We start from the raw sequence: 25,091 nt of genomic DNA, 5'->3' as shown, positions 1-25,091 counted from the left end.
GGTGTCCGCTCAGGCAAATCGATGAAAATTGGAGGATGTACACTTAAAAAACAAAGATATTATCCATAACTTAATTGTAGGGGTCACGTCAGTTTTGATCGTTGCTTATTCCATTTTCTTACCCTGTGCTAGCACTAAAAACAGAAAAACTGAGCCTTATTGTGTATATGTGTGGACTGATGTTTGTAGTCTGTGTGTTTGTGTGTGTGTGTGTGACATACCCAGATGTGTTCAGGACTTACTCCTGGCTCTGAGCTCCTGGATCACTCTTGGCGCTGCTGGAAGAACCATATGGGGCATATAGTGGCGTGCATGTCAGCTGCGTCAAGGCAAATGCCCTACCTACTGTACTCTTTCCAACCCCGGATGTTTGCAGTCTTGTCAAGTTTAGCCTAACTCCAGCCCTCCCTCCTGTGATACTTGACAATGCAGACCTGATTGTTTAGTGCTCAGGGGGGTACTCAGGCTTGCCCTTGGTAGTTCAGAGGTAGGAAGTCATGTAAGGATGCAATGCTGGGGATCAACTGCTAGAGCTATCTGTTTTCTTATCTCCAAACATTCCCCCCCCCAACATTTTTTTAAAGTCATATGCGTCATCGCTACAACAAATGTGAATTTTACACTCCTCTCAAATAATCATGTTTGCATAGTAGTTTGTATTTCTCTCCACCCCCCACCCCCCGCATTAATAATCACGTTGCAGCGAATTGGGTAGGTGGTGGGGATCACACATGTTTGATTGTGGTGTTCACACACATCTAGCTATAGTGTGAACAGAAATCACTATGGCACTGGGGATCACAAATGGCAGTTTTGCAAGAGGAACTGCCAGGGTGATGCAAAAGCACATGCCAGTGGCAATGGGAATGGAATCTGCAGCCTCATGCTTGCTAAGGCAGGTCCTTTAGCCACGGAACTATCTTTCCAGAGTTCAGCTGCAGCTTGTTTGACTTTTTAAAACGTCTCTCTACCAGACTCCTAAGCAGGAATTTTGATGCTTAATGAAGGGGGGCGGGGGGAGGTGTGTGTGTGTGTGTGTGTGTGTGTGTGTGTGTGTGTGTGTGTGTGTGTGTGTGTGTGTGTGTGTGTGTGTGTTATATGGGTGTGCCTATGCTGGTGGTTTTGTGATATTTCTATTTTACAGTTCTTAAAAGGGACATTTCTATCTCAGTTGGACACAGTGGTCTTTGCAGTCTGTGGATGGTGCTGGTAAAAAGCCTCTGCCCGAGGATTCCTTCGAGAATGGAGATGCCCAGGTTTCCTTCTGGTCCACGATAGGGGGAGTTTTGCTCAGCTCACCAGGATGAGGAACAAGGCCAGCGGTCTTCCCTTCTCTTCCTGTCCAGTTCCCAGTAGAGGACCCCGTCTTGCCTTTCTTGCTCATTCCTTCACAATACTTCCGGGTAACCGGTTTTGTACCCCCTTCCCCTATGTTTTTAATATATGAGACATTTATTTTTACTTTGTATGTTTGTTTTTGATTATTTTTTCGGGGGAGGGAGGCACACCTGGCACAGGGGTTCCTCCTGGCTCTGCACTCAGGAATTATTTATGGAGGTGCTCAGGGGGACCATATGGGATGCCAGAGATCTAACACAAGTTGGCCACATGCAAGACAAGCACCCTCCCAACTATACTATCACTCTGGCCCCTATTTTACTTTGTTTTATTTATTTTTTGTGTGTGGAGGGAACACACCCAGTAGTACTTTAGGGTTTGCTCCTGGCTCTGTGCTCAGGGAGGATCATTCTTGGTGGTACTCAGGGACCAAATGGGATGTCAGGGATCAAACCCAGGTTTGCATGCAAGGACTGCCCCCCTCCCCCCCTCATCCAGCCCTAACTCCCTTCCCCCCCCCACCTTAAACTCTGTTTCTTGTCTTGACATACACTGTGTAGGTTCTTGCTGAAAGTTTCTTCATAAAGTATGGCTAGATAAAGTTCTGCCTTCCTCTAGCTATTAACAGCCCTTCCTCACTCCTCTCCAATTCCGGTGAACTTTCAGTTCTTCCAAACTCTCCTCCCTTTGGTTTTGGCCTAGCATATTCACCTGTAGTCTGGAGATGGCTTCCAGGCTGTGATGGCTCGCTTTGGAAAGCAGCATGGTGCAGTGTTGGCGAGAGTCCTTGGGCAGGGCTGCTGCCGGCTCTGGCATCTCAGTGACTTTAGCTGAATTACGTTTCTTGTCTGGGCTGCATTTTTCTCACCTACCCAATGTTGTCAGGAAGATGAAGGGAGCTAATGCATATGCTATGCTTACCATCGTGCCTTATACATAGTATATTGTTTGTAGATGATAACTACTAATGCTGCATTTTATGCCATCACTGCTAGGTAGTTTTACTCTAGAGTTCTGGTAAAATCCCTTGTTGTCCACACCCACACACTCCCGCCCTTTATTCTAAATTGAGGGCAGAGTTTCTCTCTGTCATCTTCTCTGTCCTATCCTTAGTCTGTGGCACTTAGCTTTATAGGTGTTCATCCAATGTGTGACATGCTCTGACAGAGGTGTTGGAGAGAAGAGGTGTCTGGGGGCAGGGGGTGGTGTTTGAGGAGAATGATACTCAGCCCTGGCGGAGGAGGTGCCTTTGGGGCTGAGTTATTCCTGGTTGTGGAAGCCAGCCAGAACGAAAAGGTCGAAGGGCAATAACTTACTAGACTCTGGGATGGGTTGGCAGTGAAAGTGAGATTTCAAGGGCAATGTCAGGGAAGAGGGTTCTTCTGGGGAGTGCTGTCTAGTCGGACAGGTGTCCTATGAAACTAACTTGACATCACATTTAAAAGAAAAAAATGAAAGTGATTTTTAGAATAGTATATCTAAAACACTGTTCTATATGCAATATTTAAATGTTCTTCAGCAAACGATATTTAATACAAAACATCAACAGAATAACACTCTTTACTTTTTTTTTTCTGGAGGGGTGCTTCACCTTTGTGATATGGAGTAATTTCTTACAGTTCTAATGCTTCTCAACTCAGACTGGTCACATCTCAGATACTCAGTAGCCACATGGGACTGACCGCAGGTACAGCAGTGGATCTTACTTGCGAATAGATCATTGGATGCAGCTGGTCTTACATGCACAAAATGACAGTGCAGCTGCAGTAGTTGAGGTCAGATTGGTAGTGTTTCTTACTTGGTCACTAGGATGTTTGTGGCCTCACTTCTAGAAGAATTAGGGGAATGGGAAGAAGCCTGTTTCCTTTGTTTTCAGGAGTAGAGGGACAAAAGGTAAGAAAGATGGTAAGTCAAGTCTTGGGACTAGAATTAGGTAGGATTAGGTAGAATGTTAGATTTACAGGGCACAGAACTTAGTCTAGGGTTTATGACTGAGAGCTTTGGGAGAAGAACTGAAGCTCCTGGCCCCCAACTCAGACCCCACCTGGGCTGTCCATTACCATTTCCATACACATCTACTCAGATGATTTCGCCCTGTCTCCACCCTCTCTCTGGCTTGAGGACTGTCTTCTTGTTCTTTGGTGGAAAATTGGTAGTATCCTCCCGCCACCACTCACCCCGCCTTGCAGGGTATAGTGGTCAGCTAGCACAGAAGAAATGTTCACGTGTCAGAATTTGCTGACAAGCCCTAACCTTTCATAATGACTGAATTATTTCAGCTTAATGTCAAGGAATTTTGGAAGTTTATTTCAAGGTTTATAGTTGAAATTGATATCTTGATAAAAAGACATCATCACTGTAGTTCAGCAGTTACTGGAAAGGTTTGGAATTTGGGGGTCACACACAGCAGTGCTCTGTCTGGGCTTACTCCTAGCTCTGCATTCAGGGATCACTCCTGTTGTGGCTCAGGGGACTATGTGTGGTGTCAGGTTTGCCACTTGAAACGCAAGTGCCTTACCTGTTATACTTTTTTTTTTTTTTTTTGCTTTTTGGATCACACCCAGTGATGCGCAGGGTTTACTCCTGGCTCTGCACTCAGGAATTACTCCTGGCGGTGCTGGGGGGACCATATAGGATACCAGGGATTGAACCCGAGTCAGCTGCATGCAAGGCAAAAGTCCTACCTGCTGTACTATCGCTCCTGCCCAATTATACTTATTATCTCTCCAGCCCTGGAGGTTAAATGTTGAGGTATTTTTGCAGATCCTGCTGGTCTCTTTTTTGGGAGTACTTTTGTTTGGTAGTATCTTTCAGGGAAGGAGATGTGTGAGCATAGTTGGCTTATATAGATTATGGTATGCTAGTTCTTTGCCTCTTATTTAGAATATTCAGAGATGAGTTGAGAATCCCACCCATCCATCCTTCCTTTATCATTTTTAACACTGTTGAGCAGGATGAGTCGGTTGCTATGGGAGGTCATGGAGGCATTGACATAGGTGGTCTCTCCTGAACGAATCCTCGTTGTGCTGTAATGCAAAGAAAGAGATAAAGATTAGAAAGGGAGTAGTTCATAACTTATTTGCATGCAGGGACAGGACTAAAGGTGATGCCCTGAGTCAGGTAAGAGGAGTGGTGAAGGGGATATTTGTTTAGATGACACAGACTTGGTTCTTTGAGAGGACGGCAGATGTTCTTATGTTGCCTGTTCAGTCAATAAAATATGCATACATTTATTAACTCCTTAGTGGCTTTCTGTGCCCCTTGGGGATAATGCTGTCACAGAGGGTAAGTGAACCAGTTAGCCAGAGAGCTGTAGAGAGAAAAGGAAAAGGAGTGTGTGTATGTGATCCAGTAGAAGGTGGGGATGTAACACCTCTGTCAACATTTGAAGGAGGCTTTGGAGATTTTGATATTTACTCAACAAATGCTAAGCCCCCTGTATTTATAGGTGCACATATACATACTTTTGTATAACATACTGCTGTCCTTAGGGGCTCAGAGTCAGGGGAGTTAGAGGGGCCTGGTAGTCAATAGTCAAGCATTGGAGTAAATGTTACTTGGCCTTGTGAGAGTATCTGACACTCCGTGGTGTTTGCAGGGAAAGCCTTGGAACAGGCATTTGAGGCAGAGCAGGGCCATAGCCACAGGCACAAGGTTGGGGCAATTTCAAGGGCGGGCCCAGTGGGAGGAAGACCTTTGCTGCAGGTCTGGAGCAGACCAGTGTGAGTGGAAAAGACCGTTCTGGGACTGAGCGTGAAGCAGGTCTTAACCGTGGATGTGGCCCCTGACAATGAGAAAGAAACAAGGCTGGCTGACTGGGCATCATGGCGGCTTAGCCAGCAGGGGAAGCCAGGCAGTGGACCAGTGGGTAAAAGTGTTTTTGATGTTTACTATATTAATGCTGCGGCAAGTCCATTCTCAAGTGGGGGGGAAAAAGCATCAGAATCTGTGGAGAAAGGAATCTTCCTTCAGACATACATACCAGCTCTCATAGAAATTGAGAGTGACCAAAGGGTAGAAATGGACCAAATGGTCAGAGCCGGGCACAAAGAGGCTCTGCTGGGTCGGGAGGGAGGAGGTTTTCCTTTTCCAGTTCTGAACGTTGAAAGATTTTAAATCTCCAGGAAATCCGAATAGTGCAATGAGCACGTTCATCCTTTGCCTAAAGTCATTCATTGTTGGCAAGTCACTCTTGCCTTTATTCGACCCAAGTTCATTTGAAAGAAGCAAGGCAGAGGGCCCTGGAGATACTCTGGCTGGGGCAGGGCCGACACAGCCTGTACAGCCCCCTGGGGAGCCCCATCCAAGGAGGCGGGAGCCTAAGAACCGGTACGGGAGAGTTACAGGAGGCTGAGATGGTAGGGATCCTTCCAGGGCCTTGGGGAGGATGTTAGATTCTGTTCTGAGTGCAGTGAGAAACCCCCCCCCCCCCCCCCCCCCCCCCCCCCCCCCCCCCCGCTCACTCCAGAAGTGTCATCTGACCTTGTCTGGGCGAGAGGCTCTGAATATTTCTCCTGGTCTGGTCTCCTGCTGAGTGACTTGTTTTCGTTCTTTCTCCTTCCCTGTAACTCCAGACTTTATTAGGTGGGCTTGTGACTTTATGTGTTCTGAGACATGAATGCATTTTGTACACCTAAGCATTATTATTCTGTGCATGCTGCAGTGTTAATAAACATAACTTTATGATATGTCATATTGAGCAGAGACCAAATTTATTATGAGGAAAAAAACCTGTGGTAGATGTTACGTATCTATGAAATACAATAAAGTATTTTTGGATTACTTGATACCAAAAAGACTTCAGAAAGTTTTTTTAAGTGGGAAAGTAGGTTGTGTATTTTAAGATTTTGTTTAATTTTCTAATACTGGCATGTCTTAATTTTGAGCTTTCTACTGTAGGTTTTCAAATCAATTTTACTTACTTTTGTGTGTGTATGTGAGAAATATTCTTAAGATTTTCTCCTTGAAATTACCTTCACTTTCCCACTCCATCTTTTCAACTGTTCTTTCTTTTAGATGTTTGGGATAGTTGTAATGTGAGCAGTATTTAAGATCGATTTTAAGAGAGACTTAGATTTTAGAATCAAAGGGATGTCATAGACTCGTCCAGTGTCTTCATTTACAGATGAGTACATTGTGGTCTATTTTTGTTGGTTTAATTTTCGGTCACACCTTGTGGCATTCAGAGCTTACTCTTGGTTCTGCACTCAGGAAATCAGTCCTACTGGGCTCATGAGACCATATGGGGTTCTGAGAATTAAACTCAGACCAGCCGCAAGCTGTACCTATGCGCTGTATCAACTCTCTGCACCCAAGTTGTGGTCCCTTGAGATAGTTGTCTTCCCACTTGATTGTAATGCCTTCAGTGACTTAGTAGTGGCCAGAATCTTCTGCCTCTTACCAGTTTTCCTTTTGAGAACTGAATTTAAACAAGCTCCCAGTGCTTGGAGGATCGAATCAGTGAAGGGCCGCTGCTCTGCAGTTAGTGGTGTACTCCTCTGCTCACCCAGTATTTTTTTTCTAATTTATTTTTTCTTCTTTGATATTTTTTTATTATTTTATTTTTAAAATTAAAATTTTAAAAATTTTGAATGAAACAGACTTACACAGTTTCATGATTACATTTCAGTTATACAATGGTCGAATACCCATCCCTTCACCAGTGCCCATTCTCTACCACCAGTTCTCCCAGTATCCATCCTGCCACCTCCACCCCAATCCCCCCCTGCCTCTGTGGCAGGCACATTCCCTTTTACTCTCTCTCTTCTTTCAGGTGTTATGGTTTGCAATGCAGATAATAAGTGGCCATCATGTTTGGTCTGTAGTCTACTTTCAGCACACATCTCCTATCCCGAGTGAGCCCTCCAAGTATCCTTTGCTTGGTGGTGCCTTCTCTATCTCAGCTGCCTTTTCCTCCAGCATTTGAGGCCAGCTTCCAAACAGTGGAGCAATCCTCCTGGTCCTTATCGCTACTGTCTTTGGGTGTTAGTCTCCCATTATGTTACTTTATATTCCATAGACACCAGGATCTTGGCAGTGCTGGGTCCTACAGTGCTGATCCTGAGTCCCCTCAAGCCTGCCCCCTCCCTGTGCATCCACTTTCCTGGTTCCTGCATTTCTTATACTCTCTGACTCTGGAGGGGAAGGACAGTAGTGGATATAAAGACTGTGAGATTATTCTCATGATAGTTTCTATTCATATGTTTGAAAGAAAAACAGAAGGGACAATCTTTAGGTTCCTGAGTTAGGGAAGTATTATTAGTTCTGGACTAGATATGACATGATAATATATTAAGTTTTGTAACCACAAAGCTTATTACCCTAATCCTTTGGAATAATAATAAAATACTGCTAATGTTCATAGCATAAGTATTGCAAAAACACACCATCTTATTGTGGATAATTATATTCTTACTCATCCTCCTTAAATTTACAATATATTTATATTTTTTATATTTTAATATATATTTTATTTTAAGCACAAATATATTTTATGTATTACAAACAATATTTTTTCAGAAGTCAACTGAAGTGTCATGTGTTCTCAAAAATGGTGATGTGTTTCTGTTTTTATGTCTTTTGTTTCAGGGGCTACTCCTTGTTTATGGCCTGGGGTTTGCTCCTGACTTGGTTGGGTTGGGGGTGTGGGGAAATGGGGGTACGGGAATGACCGCGTGGTGCCAGTGATCAAATCTGGGCCTCCTGGGTGTCCAGCGTGTACTCCAGCCAGTTGAGCTATCCTCTGAAACCGTGATGGTTTTTAAAATAGAAACGAGATAGAAACCAATTACTCACACACCAATCTTTATGACATAGCATCTTTGCAGCATTTTCAAATTGTTGAGATATTTTCAAATTGACCCATGTGTCTAAGATCTATAAAGAAGGGTGGGAAATGGGCATTGATGTTAAGGTGCGCGGTAAATCATACTGCAGTTGAAACTAAAACAGCTCAGTTCAGAGGTGCTGCTCTTTTATAACCATATTTAAAAATCGCTTTCGCTTTTAATCCCTCAAACTGAGTTCAGGGATATAATGGATCTCATTATAGGTAAAAGGTCTGTGACTCAGCCATCGAACTACTCAAACTCTTGGCTGTTTTAATTGCCACCATTAAAGCTTTAGTACTTTTATCTCATAAAAATAGATATCATTGATGTAAAGTGCGTGTGCCTGTTGAAGATACATTTGTCGTTCTACTCTGATGGTTAGCTAATCATCTATTTGTGTTTGAAGTTGTTTAGGTTTTATGCAGATGGAAACTTAGCATAGATCACTAATTTCTTCAAACGTAGTCATTTAATTAAGAAAATATTTCATGCAGCAATAAGGGTGATGTCTAACTAGATTATGTGGCACAGAAATTTGATTTGTATTTTAACCAATGTCATTGATGAAAGGATGGTAAATAGCTCCCAAACTTGTTCTTGAACCCAAGAGAATAACATTGTTTCTCTGCTTTTGATGTTGTCACTTTAGCAATTCTAGGGTACTATACAAGTCACCCTTTTTTCCTCCTACTTGACACATCTGTGTAAAGTTTAGTACTGTAATTGGTGGTGTTTTTTGTGTGTGCTGTAAAGGGGAAAATATCAAGGTGTGAAGAAAATTCTGGGAACCTAGTGGGAGTTAAATGTTAAAATGTGAAAAGCTACTTCCGGACTTTCCTCTTCAGTGTTCTAGGGAATCTCAGTTATTCATTATTCATATTGCGGTGCACAAATAAGATAAAATGTCTACCAACGATAGATCTAAGATGAATACCTCCCAGGAAAATTTAACTTACTAACCTACTTAAGTATTTTTCTGCAGTAAAAATAAAATAGCAAGTAATCGCTGGGACAGCTCATTCAGTTATTTTCTGTTCTGCCATTGTGATAATGACTATTCAGATAAGAGAACAAATCTGACTACAAAAAGGTCTAAAATCTGAAACAACTCTAAAACTAAAACCTACGCACACCACACATTTGTGAGCTAATATACATAACCGGGCTCCTAGTCTTGCCCAGCTGTGTAGGTTCAATTATAATAATTTTCTCAGTTGCATAACATTGCTGTTTGTTTATTACTGCATTATTAGTCAGTGAATGAACCTCCCTCTTTTTGACCCCTCAGCAGTGTTTATAAAATACTTAATTGCTTTGGTATCTTCTGTTTCATGTGTAATTCCAGCTGGAAGGAGTCATGGGGACACAGTCCCCTGTAAGTGTGAAACTGACTATTTTTAATGTGCAGTAAACGTCCTTTTAAAATATGTATAAGGAACCTTTAATGTTGATAATAGCACAGCACAGTTTCTTATATTTCTAACTTATAAATGAAAACTTGTTCCTTGTGTTTTTCCCCCTAGCCTTCTTCCTGTGATGATTTCCGTGGTAGTTAACTTAAAGTGCCATGCTCTGGCTTGTCTGTAATAGTTGCACTGTATTTTCATGTGTGGGCCGGTCCGACTCTGTCCAGTCATTACCTTACACTCAGTTCCTTTTCCTCCTCTTTGGAGAAACTACAGCAGGAGGGCATGAGAAAACAGCGGTTCGCGTGACGATGAGAACCTGGGGTTGACTCTTGACTCTGAGAACCAGTATTTTTGTGACTTGGGGCCCATTTCTTAACTTTTTTTCTTTTTAGACTAATCTTAGTGTTTATTTTAGTTTTTAAAGTAATTTTACTTTTTATAAAGTAGAGATGGTTTCATAACGTCAGGTTTGTACTGTTATAAAGCAGAGACGATTTCATAGGGCCACCGTGAGCTTGGAAGAAGTGCAGCACGCAGACTTCTCTCTGCGGGTTCACCGTTGCGGAAGCCACAGCAGCATTGCAAAGGTCTGAAAAGTAGAACCGTACTGCCTTTCTGTGGGCGAACACTTGTCTAGCGTGGACATGGGTGATGAGGGGCAGGGGAAAAAGAGATGAAAAGCCATTTCATTTGAGAGTTGCAGAGGATCTTAGACGTACATTAACTGTTTATTTCAGCACAGCAAATGGCCATAAACTTTGTACCTTAAAATATTATTAGCTTCTTATCTTCCAGTGTTCTGTTGGTGCAGGTCTCGCCATGGCCACCTCAGGTGGCAGGGTGGCCTTTTGGTCTGGAGCCTTGACTAGGGAAGATGGTTTCCAGGTGTGGTTTGTCGGCAGAATTCCTGCCTTGCAGTGGCGCAGTAGGAACTTCAGTTCTCTCTGGCGGTGGTGTGGGGTGACCTCTGCTCAGAGAGAGGCACCGTTAGCCCATTCTGGTGGCTCAGTGGCAGGCTCTGGTCCCTTGCTCACTCCCTCTGATCCAGTAGCAGCGACTACCAGCCCTTGAACACACTCCGCTCTCTTGTGTCAGCCTTGTCTGGTAGAGGCAACTCCAACGGGGTAATCGCCCCTTGGAGTCCTTGCTCACTTTTCCTCAGTCCTTTTGCCTTTACTGTGTTCCTTTGACATGAAGTCTGGAAGGACCGTTCTAGAATTCTGTGTCTTACAAGATGTGATTATGTTTCTATAGGCTCTAAATGTTCAGCCTAAAGCACTGTCAACTAAATGTGCTCTACTCTCTTAGTTTTTGAATCTGGGAGAGCTTGGTGACAATGTGTAAATGAGTTTCATCTCTCTTTCTTCATTGATGTTTTCCCTCTAACTTGTGCACCCATTTCTACCAAAAAACAAGCTAACTTTTCTAAGCATTTATGTATCTATGGAGATACATCAAAAGTATGTTCAATTTGGCAGTTCCCAGTGGAAACAAATCCTAAGATATGATCCATAGAATTGGGAAATAAGGCAATTAAGGAGATCTGTGAGGGGGAAGAGGTGGTGGGATAATGATAGAAAGATCTAAAATACTGCTGGATGGGTTGATGAAGAAGCTCAACAACTGTAAAGCAACAACTTCAATAGTATTTTAAACTACAAGTCAAAAAATTTAGGGGTCTGAGAGATAGATAGTGGGTAGGATGCTTGCCTTGCATGCGGACAACCTGAGTTTGATTTCTTTCCTGGTCTTTCGAGCACTGCCAGAAGTGATTCCTGAGCAGATTCAGGAGTAAGCCCTAAGCTCAGCTGGGTGTGCCCCCCAAAATAAAAAACAACTGCAACAAAGAAAAAATTTTAAATCATTTTTAAATGATATATTTAACTTTGCATGAGTTCAGCTCTTTCCCAGGATATGTGTGTGTGTGTGTGTGTGTGCCCCTTTTTGATGGAGTCCAGATTGAATTTTTTAAAAAATATTATAAGTGGGGCAGGAGCAATAGCACAGCAGATAGGGCATTTGCCTTGCACGCGGCTGACTCAGGTTTGATTCCCAGCATCCCATATGGTCCCTCGAGCAGGAGTGATTCCTGAGTGCATGAACCAAGAGTAACTCCTGTGCATCGCTGGGCGTGATCCAAAAAGAAAAAAAAATTATAAGTTATTATTTGTAGGATGTTTGAGAAGAGTTCAAGGTAGAGAATGGGATTATTATTTTCATATTCTAGAAAACTTAGTTTAGACCCTGGGACAAAAGTTTCGTTTAAATTTATTTTTATCAAACAAGGCAGTTCTGAGATTCAAACTGAATAATGTTTGATAATCGCAAAGCATTTGTCAAATTTGTATCTACCTTTATATCTTTGGGATAAAAGTTAGTGATTCTTCATAACTTCCATTTGGAGCTAGAGTTCCCCTTGATCTTCCAAGGGTCAAACATCAAGGTATATTAAGTTAAAAACTATTCTGTATATTAGGTCAGGGCTTTATGGTGCTGTGCTTTGGCCCCACTGCTGGGCTTGGCAGAATCCTTGACCTCCTGCAGTTGTGTGTAGATCATCATTCTAGGGTTCCCAGTCATATCAACTGACTTTGTAGCCACATCTCCTGATCAGAATCTAGGTGTACTGTTTTTTAGCTGTTTACTTTTGGGTAAGTCAAGTTAAGAAAGCAGTAATATCATCCAGCTCACCAACCTCCTGGTGTTATCATAAGAACAGAAGAGTGGAAGCATGTAAAATGCTTATCAGAAGGAACAGCAGAGGTAACTGTGCAACACACAGTTAAAAGCATTTTCCGTGCAGCTCACCAGTGGCCCTGGGTATCCCCTCACTCCCAGTGACATTCAGTCACCCAGGTTCGGGGGCCAGAGGTAGATAGTACAGCGAGTACAGTGCTTGTCTTGTCCAGGGAAGGCTTGGGTTTGATTTCCAGGACCTTATGTGGTCCCCTGAGCCCTGCCAGGAGTGAGTCCTGAGTGTAGAGCCAGAAGTAAGCCCTGGGGGGCTGGTGTGGCTCCTCATCCCCCCTGCCAAAAAAAGAATAAAGAAACCAAAACCCAGTCATTCCCCCCCCTCCCCCCCCAGCTCCTCCTCATTTAGGTGGAGTTTCTTGAGGAAGGGGCCCTTGGGACCGGTCTCCTGTTTCACTTTCAGGCTGACGCTTTCCACGTCAGCCTGGGTCCCTGGGCACTGTCAGTCCTGTTCTAGTATTGTCACTGCCTGTTTTCTGTTTGGCCTCAAATATTTATTGAATGAGTCAATGAATTTGGTGCTTCAGATTATTGAATAATGCAACTTTTTATTAGCACTTCTATGAATCTTTTCTAAATGCTCATTTGAACTCTCGTACACTTTCTGTGCGGGGCTGGTGGAGGGAGGTGACGCAGCAGTTGGGCCATACCCAGTGGTGGTGCCAACAGTCAAGCAAAGCAGGTGCCTCCAGCCCCGTGCCTCACCATACCCCTTGCCCCTTGTATACTGTTTTGATTTCAGATTGAGCTTTAGTTTTCATGCAGAATCCCTTTTTAAAAAGAATGTAGATACAGCACTGTTCACAGTAGCCAGAATCTGGAAACAGCCCGAGTGCCTGAGAACAGAGGACTGCTTAAAGAAACTTTGGTACATCTACACAATGGAGTACTATGCAGCTGTTAGGAAAGATGATGTCATGAAATTTTCTTATAAGTGGAAGGTCATGGGGAGTATCATACTAAGTGAAATGAGTCAGAAAGAGAGGGACAGAGATATAATGACTACAGTCATTTGTGGAATATAAAATAACATATAATGAGACTAACACCAAAGGACAGTAGACACAAGGGCCAGGAAGATTGTTCTGTAGTTGGAAGCCTGCCTCATGAGCTGGGGGAGAAGGCAGCTGGAATAGAGAAGAGATCATTTAGTCAATGATGGTTGGGGAATTGTTTGGGATGGCAGTTGTGTGCTGAAAGTAGATAAAGGACCAAACATAATGACCTCTCAGTATCTAAGAGAGTATGGGGAAAATTGTCTGCCATAGAGGTAGGGGGAGGGTTGGGATACAAGGGCGGGGGGATACTGGGGACATTGGTGGTGGAAAATGTACACTGGTGGAGGGATGGGTGTTCGATCATTGTATGACTAAAACTCAAACATGAAAGCTTTGTAACTATATCTCAGGGTGATTAAATTTAAAAAAAAGTAGAGGAACTAAGAAGCTGGAGAATACTGGAAAATAAAAGTGCCCATGTTGGGCATAGAAAATTATTTCCAAAAGCATTAAATACAACAGCGAACAATCAGACTGAGAGCTAGCAAGGGATTAAGACACTTGATTGCCTTAGCTCTGGCTGATTCTGGTTCATCCCTGGCATTACTTTTTCCTGTAGGCACCATCAGGAGCTGCCCGGGCAGAGACAGCAGTGGTCTCTAATACAGTAGACCTCAAACAAAACATAAATAGAAATCGTCATGTTTCTAGAATACTGGTGGAATCTAGACTTCAAAACTTCAAAACTTTCAGGTCTAAAACCAACAGTGACCAGTACTTTTTAATTTTAAAATGACTATATTTTTACAAGTCACTTAAATGATGGTTAAGGATGGTTTAAAGTTGTCTGTGTTACTTGGGTCTTCCTGGGTCTATCACATCTCCATCAGAATTTTAGTTTCTTTCAGCACACAGAAGTGTCTCCTTTTAGCTTGGGTTGTTGGAGGGGGAGGCTGGGGAGAGAAGACATGTCTTCCAGAAGTATGTATTACTCTCATCCAGTTGGCAGAATCTTCTCTGTTTTAGAAAACAGCACTTTGGAGATGGAGTGATAGTACAGCAGGTACAACCATACAACCAACCTGACTTGGGTTTGATTCCAGCACTTGTCCCTGCCCCCACCAAAAGAGGGAAAAAAATAGGAAATAGCACTTTCATTTTAAAACTCAGGGATTCTTTGTCTGTGTATGTCCTGTTTGTCCTGTCCACGGAGTGGCCTCGTTTGCGAGCACACGCCTGCGGGATGCTTGCACACAATCACTGTTACCTTGCTCAGTTATGTCACTGGACATTGCTGAGCCTTCAAGAAGATAATTAAGGCAAATCATGATTAAATCGGGTAGCTCTGTAAGCCAGCAAACACTAAATAATATTGGAGGAAAATCATAGTTGAATTTGATTTTTAAAGTCTTTTCTCATATTCTTTTAAAATTTCTTCTGATGAATGCTTCTGATTTCAGGTCACCTTTGCTGAATGACAATAGAGGGGCTCCCCTTATACCTCTTACATGATTACAAATTTTTATCTTAGTCTGTTGCTTATATGAGATTGCTTATTTGTATATGTTTCAACTAATTTATATGATAGATATTACAGACTTAAAAGTTTATTTTTTAATATTTATTTATTGCTTTTTGGGTCACACACAGCGATACACAGGGGTTACTCCTGGCTCATCACTCAGGAATTACTCCTGGCAGTGCTCGGGGGGACCATATAGGATGTTGGGAATTGAACCCGGATTGGCTGCGTGCAAGGCAAATGCCCTACCCGCTGTGCTATCGCTCCAGCCCCAAAGCAGTTTATTTAAGAGCCACACATCTGACTGTACTCAGGGTCCACTTCTGCTTGGGGGGTTATTTGCAATAGTGCTTTAGAGACCATGCAGTGTTGAGGATTATACTCAGGCTCCTGCCCACTAATTTATGCTCAGCCAGTTAAGCTATCTTTCTGGCCCCTTAAAACAATGTGTTGACAATCCTTAACAAACTGTTCAAAAGAAAAGTAGTATGTTTTTAGGGTTTTTTTTTTGAGGGGGGCAGGGAGCATTAAAACTCTTATGCCCTGGGTAATTTTACTTACAGTTTTAAATCATTTTCTTTTTTAGTTCTGAAGCCAACCCCACAGTCCTTATTTGTTTCATACTATTGCAAGAAGGCATAGGGAATTACGATAGGACATGTTTAAGAACCCCTTTAGTGCCTAGCATTTCCCACATTTGCTCTAATAAATTAGAGGTTTAAGAATATCCTATGTGCTAATATCAAATTTTAATAGCATTGATTACCTGTCAGGCAGTAGGAACTGATGGGAAATGTCCACTGTAAAATAGACTGGCAGGAGAGAAGCCTGTACCATGCATTGGTTGGGATTGGGAGACTCTTTCAGGGAATTACTGGGAGCTCCAGGTTTTCCCCCACATGATTAAGGCAAGCCATCTGTTCTTTGTTAAATGTTTACAAAAACAGCTTTTCTCTAAAAGATTTAAGGATATGTGGGTCTGGTAAACACTCTAATATTTCTGAGCACCTTTTTCACCCTATTTCAAATAGTACCAAAACATAATTCTGCTGCGTATCAAATAAGATTAATACCTTTTGGGCTCCGATCTTTAAGTTTTTCTCTCCTATGGAAGATTAAAAATTGTATGGAATAATAATTTTGACTTCTTTTATTACTTCAAGAGCATCTACACTGACTTGTAGATTAATATGTGTAGGTTACATTTCTACATGATTGTATTAATATCATGCTTTTCTAATTCATAATCATGTACCATTTATGAGAAATTTATGTACCATATGAGGGATATCAGTTATCTCTAATTAGAAGTGGACCCTTTGTTAACGGAACTAATGTCTTGCATACCAAAGATAAATACACATACCAGGAATTAATTCACCAGTCTAAGTCTTAAGTATGTATAGTCTTAGTAGACTTTCATCTTTCTTTCTTTTCCCAAAAAATGGTGTTTCTTCTATTTCCTGAAAACTAGCTTTCCCCAACTAAGTTTTATATCTTCATCCATAATAAAAATATATGAAACTCTCTGTTCTTTACATTTACATTATAAAATCAATGTAGCATTCCATTTCAATAATTTAAATATAACATAGTTAAATCAGATCCTACTAATTATTAGATAATGATAACTTGGACAGTTCCTGGTTGAAGTTTATTAGGAATATTTGTGAGGGATAAACCTAACAGACAGGAGGCCTAACTCTTTTTAGTGTTTGGGAAGCTGTGTTATTTCTGCATGGAAACAGTCATGTTGATTAGCATGCATGTAGAAATTTCCACATTTTTCTTCTTAGATATCCTTGCTCATTTTCTAGGTTCTTCTCTAGGCTAAGAAAGTTGAAAAGGGAAATATAGAATTAAGAAAGAAATACAGATTCTAAGATTTCCTGATACCATATCTAACTCAGAGCTCTTTATTTTGCCCATGAAGAAAATGAGCAAAATGGATGAAATCAAATTTTCAAGATAGTGTATATAATAGCAGGGCTTAGACAATTTCTTACTCATAGTTCTGGGTTCAAATGGAGATGGAGAACTGATCATAGGTTTCTTTAGTAACGGTGGGAAGCTTTGGTGGAAATATTTTAAGTGCTTTCTTTTCATGTAGTGATATTTCTTGTAATTGTTTTTGGGGTGACTGAATACTTTGGAGGTTTACTGAAACCTTTAGCCTTTCCCAGAAGAATGCCTGTGAGTTTTCAGGAGACAGTGAACAACAGATACAGACAACCGAGACTCAAATCTTAAACCTATTCCTTGCCGTCTGGCCACATGAAATAAAATAGATGCTCAATAAATGTCAGTTGTATTTGAATCAAGGTTATAAGACTTTGTTGGTGGTAAGCCCTGGCTTTCAGGGCTTTGTAGTCCTCTATCAGTATAAACTTGGTCTCTCCTGCCTGCTTCTCTTTTGAGGGTGAAATGGTGAATGAGAGGCTCTGCAGCATTGGCCTTCCTGGCAGTCTGTTACTATGGGTACTTCCTTGGCACCTTATCGCGTCTTAGAGTTTCAGTGTCTAGACCTTGTCAGACAGTGTGGGAGGTGTGAAGTACTACTAGGTCTGGGTAAGGTTGTTCAGTAAACTTGCAGACATGTTGTTATAATTTATCTTATAGTTAGTAGTGAATGTCTGGAGATGTGTATGAAAAAGAAAGAAAATGAGTGACATTTACAGAGAACATTTTAAAGCGTTTGTTGAATGTGAGTAGTTCATTGAACATCCCATTTACAGTAGAGAGGGCATGCCATCTTGCTCTCATTTGGATCATCACAGATGAGTTTGAGCCATGAATTCTGATCTCAGTAGACCTCTAAGCATCCCATCCCAATAATTGCTATTCTCTACTGTGTTTAAACTATCTTTGCATGTAGTTCTAAGGAATGACAGATATCAACAATGCATTTCAAACCGAGTTCTTTCTCCCTTGGTGAAAATTTGAAATAGAAATTTGTAATAAGTTAATAAATAAAATACTGCCTTCATTTTCTATCACCATGAGAAATCGAACCAGTCCCAAATCATTAAGTTTGAATGTATTCCTTGCAATTTGACATTTGAACATCATTTCAAGCAGAAGTAACCTGTACTATATAAGATGTATGTGCTTTCACTCTGATTTCAAACTTCCATGGTATCAAGATCTTTCAGTGTTCAGTAACTTGTTCTTTTTGAAAGTGGCTTAATTGTTTATCTCTAATTTGATTTCCCGTTTCTGCCTGGGGGAAAGACAGCCACTTAAATTCATTCTTTGTGGTTTAGCCTTTGCTGCTATATTTTCATTCACCCATTTCCCGCATAGACTGATAAGAAATGAGCAGTGTCTTCAGCTGAATGAGAATTAATTTTATTCCTGAATACTTTATTTTTCTACGAAGTTGTCTCTTAACAGTCTATTTGAGTTTTTTGGTTAAAGAAGTATGTATTTTTATAAGAGAAAATAATAGACTAAGAAATAGTATAGTGAGTGAACTATGTGATACCTTGAAGATAGAGTAGATTTCAGAGACATCACCATTAATTTTCAGTTCCTTTTTTCATTATGAAGAATAAACTAATTTCAATTCCTATTTGTGTCTCTTAGCATTCTCCATCGGAGCCCTTTCTAGAGAAACCAGTGCCGGATATGACTCAGGTTAGTGGACCGAATGCTCAGCTAGTGAAGAGTGATGATTACCTGCCGTCAATAGAACAGCAGCCGCAGCAAAAGAAGAAGAAAAAGAAAAACAACCACATTGTTACAGAGGATCCCAGTAAAAGTTTTGGTAAAGATGACTTCCCTGGTGGGGTTGACAACCAAGAACTAAATAGGAACTCTCTAGATGGGTCCCAAGAAGAGAAAAAGAAAAAGAAAAGGCCGAAGGTAAAAAAAGATCCGAAGGAACCGAAAGAACCCAAGGAGAAAAAAGAGCCCAAGGAACCCAAGACCCCAAAAGCCCCTAAGATTCCCAAAGAGCCAAAGGAAAAGAAAGCAAAAACTGCCACGCCAAAACCCAAATCCAGCAAAAAGTCAAGGTAGGCCGTGGGTGGAAACTGCTGCCCCCAAACAGACAAAAATGAGCCCGAGATACTTAGAGCTTGTGAAATGGAGGTGGGGGTGGGGATGGGGGTGGGGGTGGGAGTGGGGGGACAGGGAAGACTTAGGTTTTTGTGTCATTGTTAAGTTTCTTTAATATCCAACCAAAAGGTTAAGGTTTTTATGATTTCTGAAATTTGGGACTCAGTTATTATGAACTGTTGATTTGGGAGGGTAGCTGGCTGCTCCTCTTGTTGTTTTTAATTGTTTTCTTGTATTTTTATGAAAAATTATTGTTTAAAAAAAGAATCAAGTTCCCACATGATGGCTTGTAGACATCAACTAGCAACTTCATTTTCAGTAGCACTGTCCACTGTCCTCCCATTGTTCATGGATTTGCTCGAGTAGGCACCAGTAATGTCTCTATTGTGAGACTTGTTGTTACTGTTTTTGGCATATCGAATACGCCACGGGGAGCTTGCCAGGCTCTGCTGTGCGGGCGGGATACTCTGGGTAGCTTGCCAGGCTCTCCGAGAGGAACAGAGAACTCGAACCTGGGTCGACCATGTGCAAGGCAAATGCCTTACCTGCTGTGCTGTCGCATCAGCCATTCATTTTCAGTAACAATGCAAAACTGAAAAAGAAGGATTATTGAGAAGGAAGATTTTAGTTCACAGTATCTCAATAAGCTTTGCTGCCTTTTCCTAAGGTTAGAGCAGGAGTAATCGCTCCACGTGGTGGAGCAAGACTTTTAGGGGCAGGGTTGAAATCCTAGTGGGCAATGTGGGAGAAATCAAGTAACAGTTATCCATTAGATATGCACTCAGGAATAACATGAATTTTAGGTTCTAGGAAATCGCCTCTCTCACTCCATACTTCCCCTCTGTACTTCCCCCGCCAACTCTCTGACCCCCAGAAGGCATATTTACTCAGTAAGAAAAGCTGAGAAGAGAAGACATTGAAGACTAATTTTTTTCATTTGTACTGAACATTCCTTACAACTGTTCTGAACCAGTTCCAAACATCTGAATCTATTTTTCAGAATATGGCTCATGTTAGAAAATATAGTTTCCAGATGGAAGTACGGTCAGACTTGGTTAATCTGAACCTGTTTGCAAACTCCCGTTAGAAAACATGCTCCGCCTTCCGCCCCACGTGCATGTGGACACCTGTGCCTGCATGCATGTGCCCTGACTCCACTGTTGGTGCGCTCGGTGTGAATGTTTGGAGCCCCCTGACCCTGAAGCCCTTGGCATGTAGGCTTCCCTGTGTGCCTGTGCAGGTGCACAAAGAGAGAAGATGAGTTCTGTGAATGAAGAGATTGTGGCCGAGTGATCACCACACTGGGATAAGTTAGAAGCCAGTTGGGCTTTCAGTTCTCTGCCAAAGGTATCTAAACAGTCCCCCAATACACTATATTGCAGTGTACTGAAAGTTGCATTACAGTTTTAAACTTTTTTTTTTTGACATCAGGATTTTTTATATTGCCAAAATAAGTTATTTTTCAATAACTGAATCTTAATCAAATTTGCATATGAATGTGCTTTGACAAACCTTTGTACCCGATCTTTTAATCAGAACTCTTTTTCTCCTTATGAATCCTCTTCTAAACTCAGACCTCAGTGTCAATTGTTTTATTTGATTTTTTTTTGCTTTATTTGATATTTTATTCCATGCTCGTTATTTGTAGCTACTGTATTATATGTTAAAGACCCGGGCAAGAAAGCTTTTTTTTGGGGGGGTCACTTCCGGCATTGCACAGGGGTTACTCCTGGCTCATGCACTCAGGAATTACTCCTGGCAATGCTCAAGGGACCATATTGGATGCTGGGAATTGATCTTGGGTTGGCCACGTGCAAGGCAAATGCCCTCCCCCCTGTGCTATTGCTTCAGCCCCGAAGATTCATTCTTAATGGAAAAAAGCAAATCAAAGCTGAGGAACTAGTTGGTAAAATTAGGATGTTTGATATTAAATATGAGAGACAGTGGATTAGATCAAACTCTTCTAGATATGAAAGCTCCAGATATTAAATTGGTAGCTATTATGAGTGGGCACTTTTTGCTTTTTGGATCTCACCTAGCAATGCACAGGGGTTACTCCTAGCTGTGCACTCAGAAATTACTACTGGCGGTGCTCAGGAGACCATATGGGATGCTGGGAATCGATCTCCAGTTGGCCACGTGCAAAGCAAACGCCCTACCCACTGTGCTATCGCTCCAGCCCGGGCAAGACAGTCTTGTCAGTACTTCTAATTTCTAGAACTAGAATGTCTGACTTACAAAAGGATTTTTAAGTAAATAATTACTTAAGTCTAAGATTGTATTTGGTCAAGGAAGCATGTACTTATTTTTCTTAAGGATAAAGAAATTGAAGCAAAAACCATATACATATACACATACATATACATATATGTATATATGCCATGTGCATTCTAAAGCTTTCTAGACAATACATCGAGACTGACTACAGTCTCACGATATATCTATCTTCACTTTCCATCTTAATTTTTAAATCTATCAACCGATTGTAAATACTGACTTTAAAAACCTGGATCTTGGATCTTATTATAGTCCTAAGTAGTTTAAAATGTTTTTCAAATTTTCAGCCTACATTGAAAATTTGATCCATTTTTACAATTGTGCCCTTATCTCCTGTAAAACATCTAGGGACAAAAATTAAAATGCTATGTTTTAACAGCAAAGCTTGTTAAAAATTTTCTAGCCACTTTAAACAACTGAAAAACTTGGGGCATTAAATCCAGGCTCTCCTGGGCACTTCCCTTGGTCCATATTAAGAACCTGTCTATCTGTTAAAGGTTTTCCCGGCTGTGGTTCCCTTCCAACCTTGTTTTCTTCCTGTGCCCTCTCCCCCACCCCATCCAACTGGCTGGCTCTGTAGTGTTGTGCAGGGGCACCCCTCTCCACCCCTGTTTATGCTGTTTTCACTTGTGGCCCCCTTGGAATATACTGGAGATCCACAGGGGGTCCTTATGAGTCCCAGTTGAGAAACACTGCCGTAAGAAACCTTTGCTCCTGAAGTTTGAATCATCTGGAGAGAAAGTCCTTGACATTGCTGAGTCTGGGTATTAGCTTTGCACTGGTATTCAAGCTTCTGGTAGGAAGGCCATGTGATTATTTTCTTCCGAAAAGAAAGTCCCGTTCTTTCTTCCCTTCTATTGCTTTTGCCCAATAGTCTCACTCAGTGCCTCTTATAGGTGATCATTGTTTTCCTACCAAGTGCTGTGAAAAGAATTGAATGGAACACTTCTGTTGAGCTGGAGATATGCAGAGGAAAGGGAGCTGGCATAACTTAACCCAGGGGCCCAGAGGGCCAACTGAAGTGTATTTGGCACCTGTTGGTCCTTGTGACTTGACCACTTAAAGGGACATTTGCTGATTCATGATGAAGTGTGGTAGGGAGATTCCTGGGAACATTTCCTGTCATTGATGTCCTTATGAGGATGACTGATCAAGAATATGGTAATTGAAAGGAGATAATTAAATGGAGATTTTACTTTTAAGTAAAATAGCTCTATTTAAAGACGTTTATTTACTAGAGAAATGTGAGAGGAGTATGAGAGAGACACACACACACAGAAAGAGAGAGAGAGAAAGAGAGAGAGAGAGAGAGAGCGCACCACAGCCTGGGGGGTGTGAATAGAGATTTTAAATGATTTAGGAAACCAGCCCTTTATTTTGTTTCTGTTGGTCAGATGAATTACAGTGAGTGGTGTTCTTGCATTGTTCTGCAAAGTCAAGAAAGGAAATCGCTTCCCTGAAGCAGGGATAAGTAGAATGCATACAACTACATGTAAATTTTGAATAGCATAGTAGAATAATTATGTAAATTGAATATGCAGTGATGAAGGTAATAGGGGGTTTGGTTTATGTTAGTACAGGGGTTGAATTGCCATAGCAGTTTGCTTTTAAGCACTGGAATACAGCAGTGGCAATTTTGTTTTGTAAAATGTTATGTGATACCAGTTATTTCCTTCCTTGAATAAGTTAACTTGATGAATTTGTTTATATAGAAAATAATTTTCCTGCAGAGAGCTGAAATAGAGTGAATAAACAGAGGTAAAATGAAAAATTTAGCGAGACCACTCATATCTTCCCATTCAACCCTGTGAGTCATATCTTCAGTGAGATTCAACAAGATTCAGCAAACAAATGTATTGTCCTGTAAGCGGTGGTGGCGGAGGTGATGTACTGGTGTTCTGGTTCACTTGGCATTGTTTGTGGCAGGGAGAGAGCTGATTCTGCGTCAGGTGCACACACAGGAATAAAGGACACGAGGAAGGGTGGCTCTTGTCAGTGGGGCTGATTATCCATGTGTTTTTTTAATGCTGCCCTGATTTTACCCCATATCTGAAAATGGCCAAGGTTTGTATTTGTAGTCATTCTCAGCAAACTGGCCCTTTGGGCAGCCAATGTGTAATTAAATTTGTTTTGTCTACGTAGAAGAACTTATAAGAGTTGACTCAGAAACTGTTAAACAGAATGGTAGTGAAATCATGGTGTTCGCATTTCTGGTAAACACGTTTAAAAATCTTCGTGATGAGAAAAAGAGAGCCAAGAGTCTCTTTTCTATTAGAAACGCTTATTCTTTCTTTTAGGTTAAATGTGTATATTTTCTACTCATTTTTTCCAGTGCTCCCCAGGTAGCCTTCTACCTTTAAAGTCGGGCAGTTAATATTGAAAATAAAAGCTAAGACATTTGTGGTCTGGAGAGGATGCCATTTTGCATATGGGAGGGTTCATGAAACTAAAATATGAGGATTTGCATTCTTCTTTCAGTGCATCTTCTGTTGTGTATGCATGGGCCTTGTCAGCGAGAGAGAATTTGGAGGAAGTGCTTCCTCTGAATGACTCTTGAAGGATTTAGTGGTCCATTTAGCTATATAAAGATTCTTTGAATGTACATAAAGAGGGGCACTTGGCCAAAGATTGTGACTTGACTACTGAAGCTTCCGTTAAATGAAGCCATGGAGATTTGCCTCCTGCAGTTTCTAGGAACACATCTTGTTCTTTACCCTCTTCTCCACTCCCTAATAGTCAAGTTAGTAGAAAGCTAAAATGTTCTTTTTCAAATTAGCAGTGAAAAATGTTTCATTTAAAACATTTAAAAACAAGCATACTTTTTTCGAAAAAAAGTATTAAATATGTACAGTATACTTTTTGAAACCCACAGTATTATTATTAATACTTAAATTTTTAATTTAATTTAAAAGATTTTTGGTTTGGGGGCTACCCCCCAGCAGTGCTTAGGGGCTGTCGCTAGTGCTCAAGGACCATGGAGTGCAGGGAATGGAATCTTCGTCTCCACATGCAAAGCGTGTGCTCCAGCTCTTCGAGGTATCTCCTGGGACCTCTTACTTAATATGTATTTGGCAACTTTTTCTGGGGACTTTAGCTTTTCAGAATTATTTTCCACCCAGTTATCATTAAAAAGAGAAAATAGTAGATGTGTTTCCCCAAGAAGTATTTTTATTCAACCAACAAGGCAGTGATGGTATATTTTGGTTAGCTATAAATGTTTTATAGTCTGCTCTTACACATGTAAAATTTTTCAGTAGAGATAAGACACAACAGTAAACCCTTGACTCTTTCCAGCCTGTGTTCTCCTTCTAACACATTTTTCTCTCAGTCTTTCCCCCGCCCCAAATCTTTCTGAGACAGTTTTGTTCAATAAGAACTATCTTGCTTTTTAAAAAAGGTAAACCCTTATATGATTTTTTACTATTAAGTATGGAGAACTCGGGAGTCAGATATCTCCTCATCAGGTACATAGGTAATAAAAATAAACTAAACCCACAGCTTTCTCTTCTTTATTTTACTCATGTTCAGTGATTTGGTTTTGATCCAAGGCATTAGATGGTTTTAAAAACTGAGTTCAGAATTTTGTACTTTGTGCCTACAGAGAACTGTATAGATTTTTCAAAATGTATGATCACAAAATAGACTTTTGCTCTTTTTCATTGTTGGGAGATGAATAGGGAGAGGAATCCCCACAAGCATCCTGGGATTCTGTCTGCTGGCCTGCCTTTCCCCATTGCTGGTTCTTTAAATCCAAGCTCTGGTTTAGTGGTAGGACCCGGCACCCCTTTTCTGCTGGCCTCAAAGACTATTTTTGATAAAGGGGCCATGGGGTCTTTTTTAATTCCAGATTCTTCTTTTCCTGGAGGATAACCAGCACAACACCTTTCCATTGCCATATTGTAACCTT

General features: G+C 41.2%; 1 protein-coding gene across 2 annotated transcripts in view; it reads left to right on the top strand.

Annotated features, from left to right (window-relative positions):
* Positions 1-25,091, top strand: part of CHD7 (chromodomain helicase DNA binding protein 7) — a 201,078-nt gene that overhangs the window by 88,765 nt on the left and 87,222 nt on the right. For both annotated transcript variants that reach the window (XM_056129786.1, XM_056129868.1), the window contains exon 3: positions 18,434-18,864. In XM_056129786.1, coding sequence (XP_055985761.1) covers positions 18,434-18,864 — 431 coding nt within the window. The remainder of the gene's footprint in view (positions 1-18,433; positions 18,865-25,091) is intronic.

The sequence above is a fragment of the Sorex fumeus genome, unplaced genomic scaffold (assembly GCF_029834395.1).
Source record: "Sorex fumeus unplaced genomic scaffold, SorFum_2.1 ptg000002l, whole genome shotgun sequence".
Classification (NCBI taxonomy): Eukaryota; Metazoa; Chordata; class Mammalia; order Eulipotyphla; family Soricidae; genus Sorex; species Sorex fumeus.
Note: the sequence above shows the minus strand (reverse complement) of the source record. Positions and strands in the feature narration are given on the sequence as shown.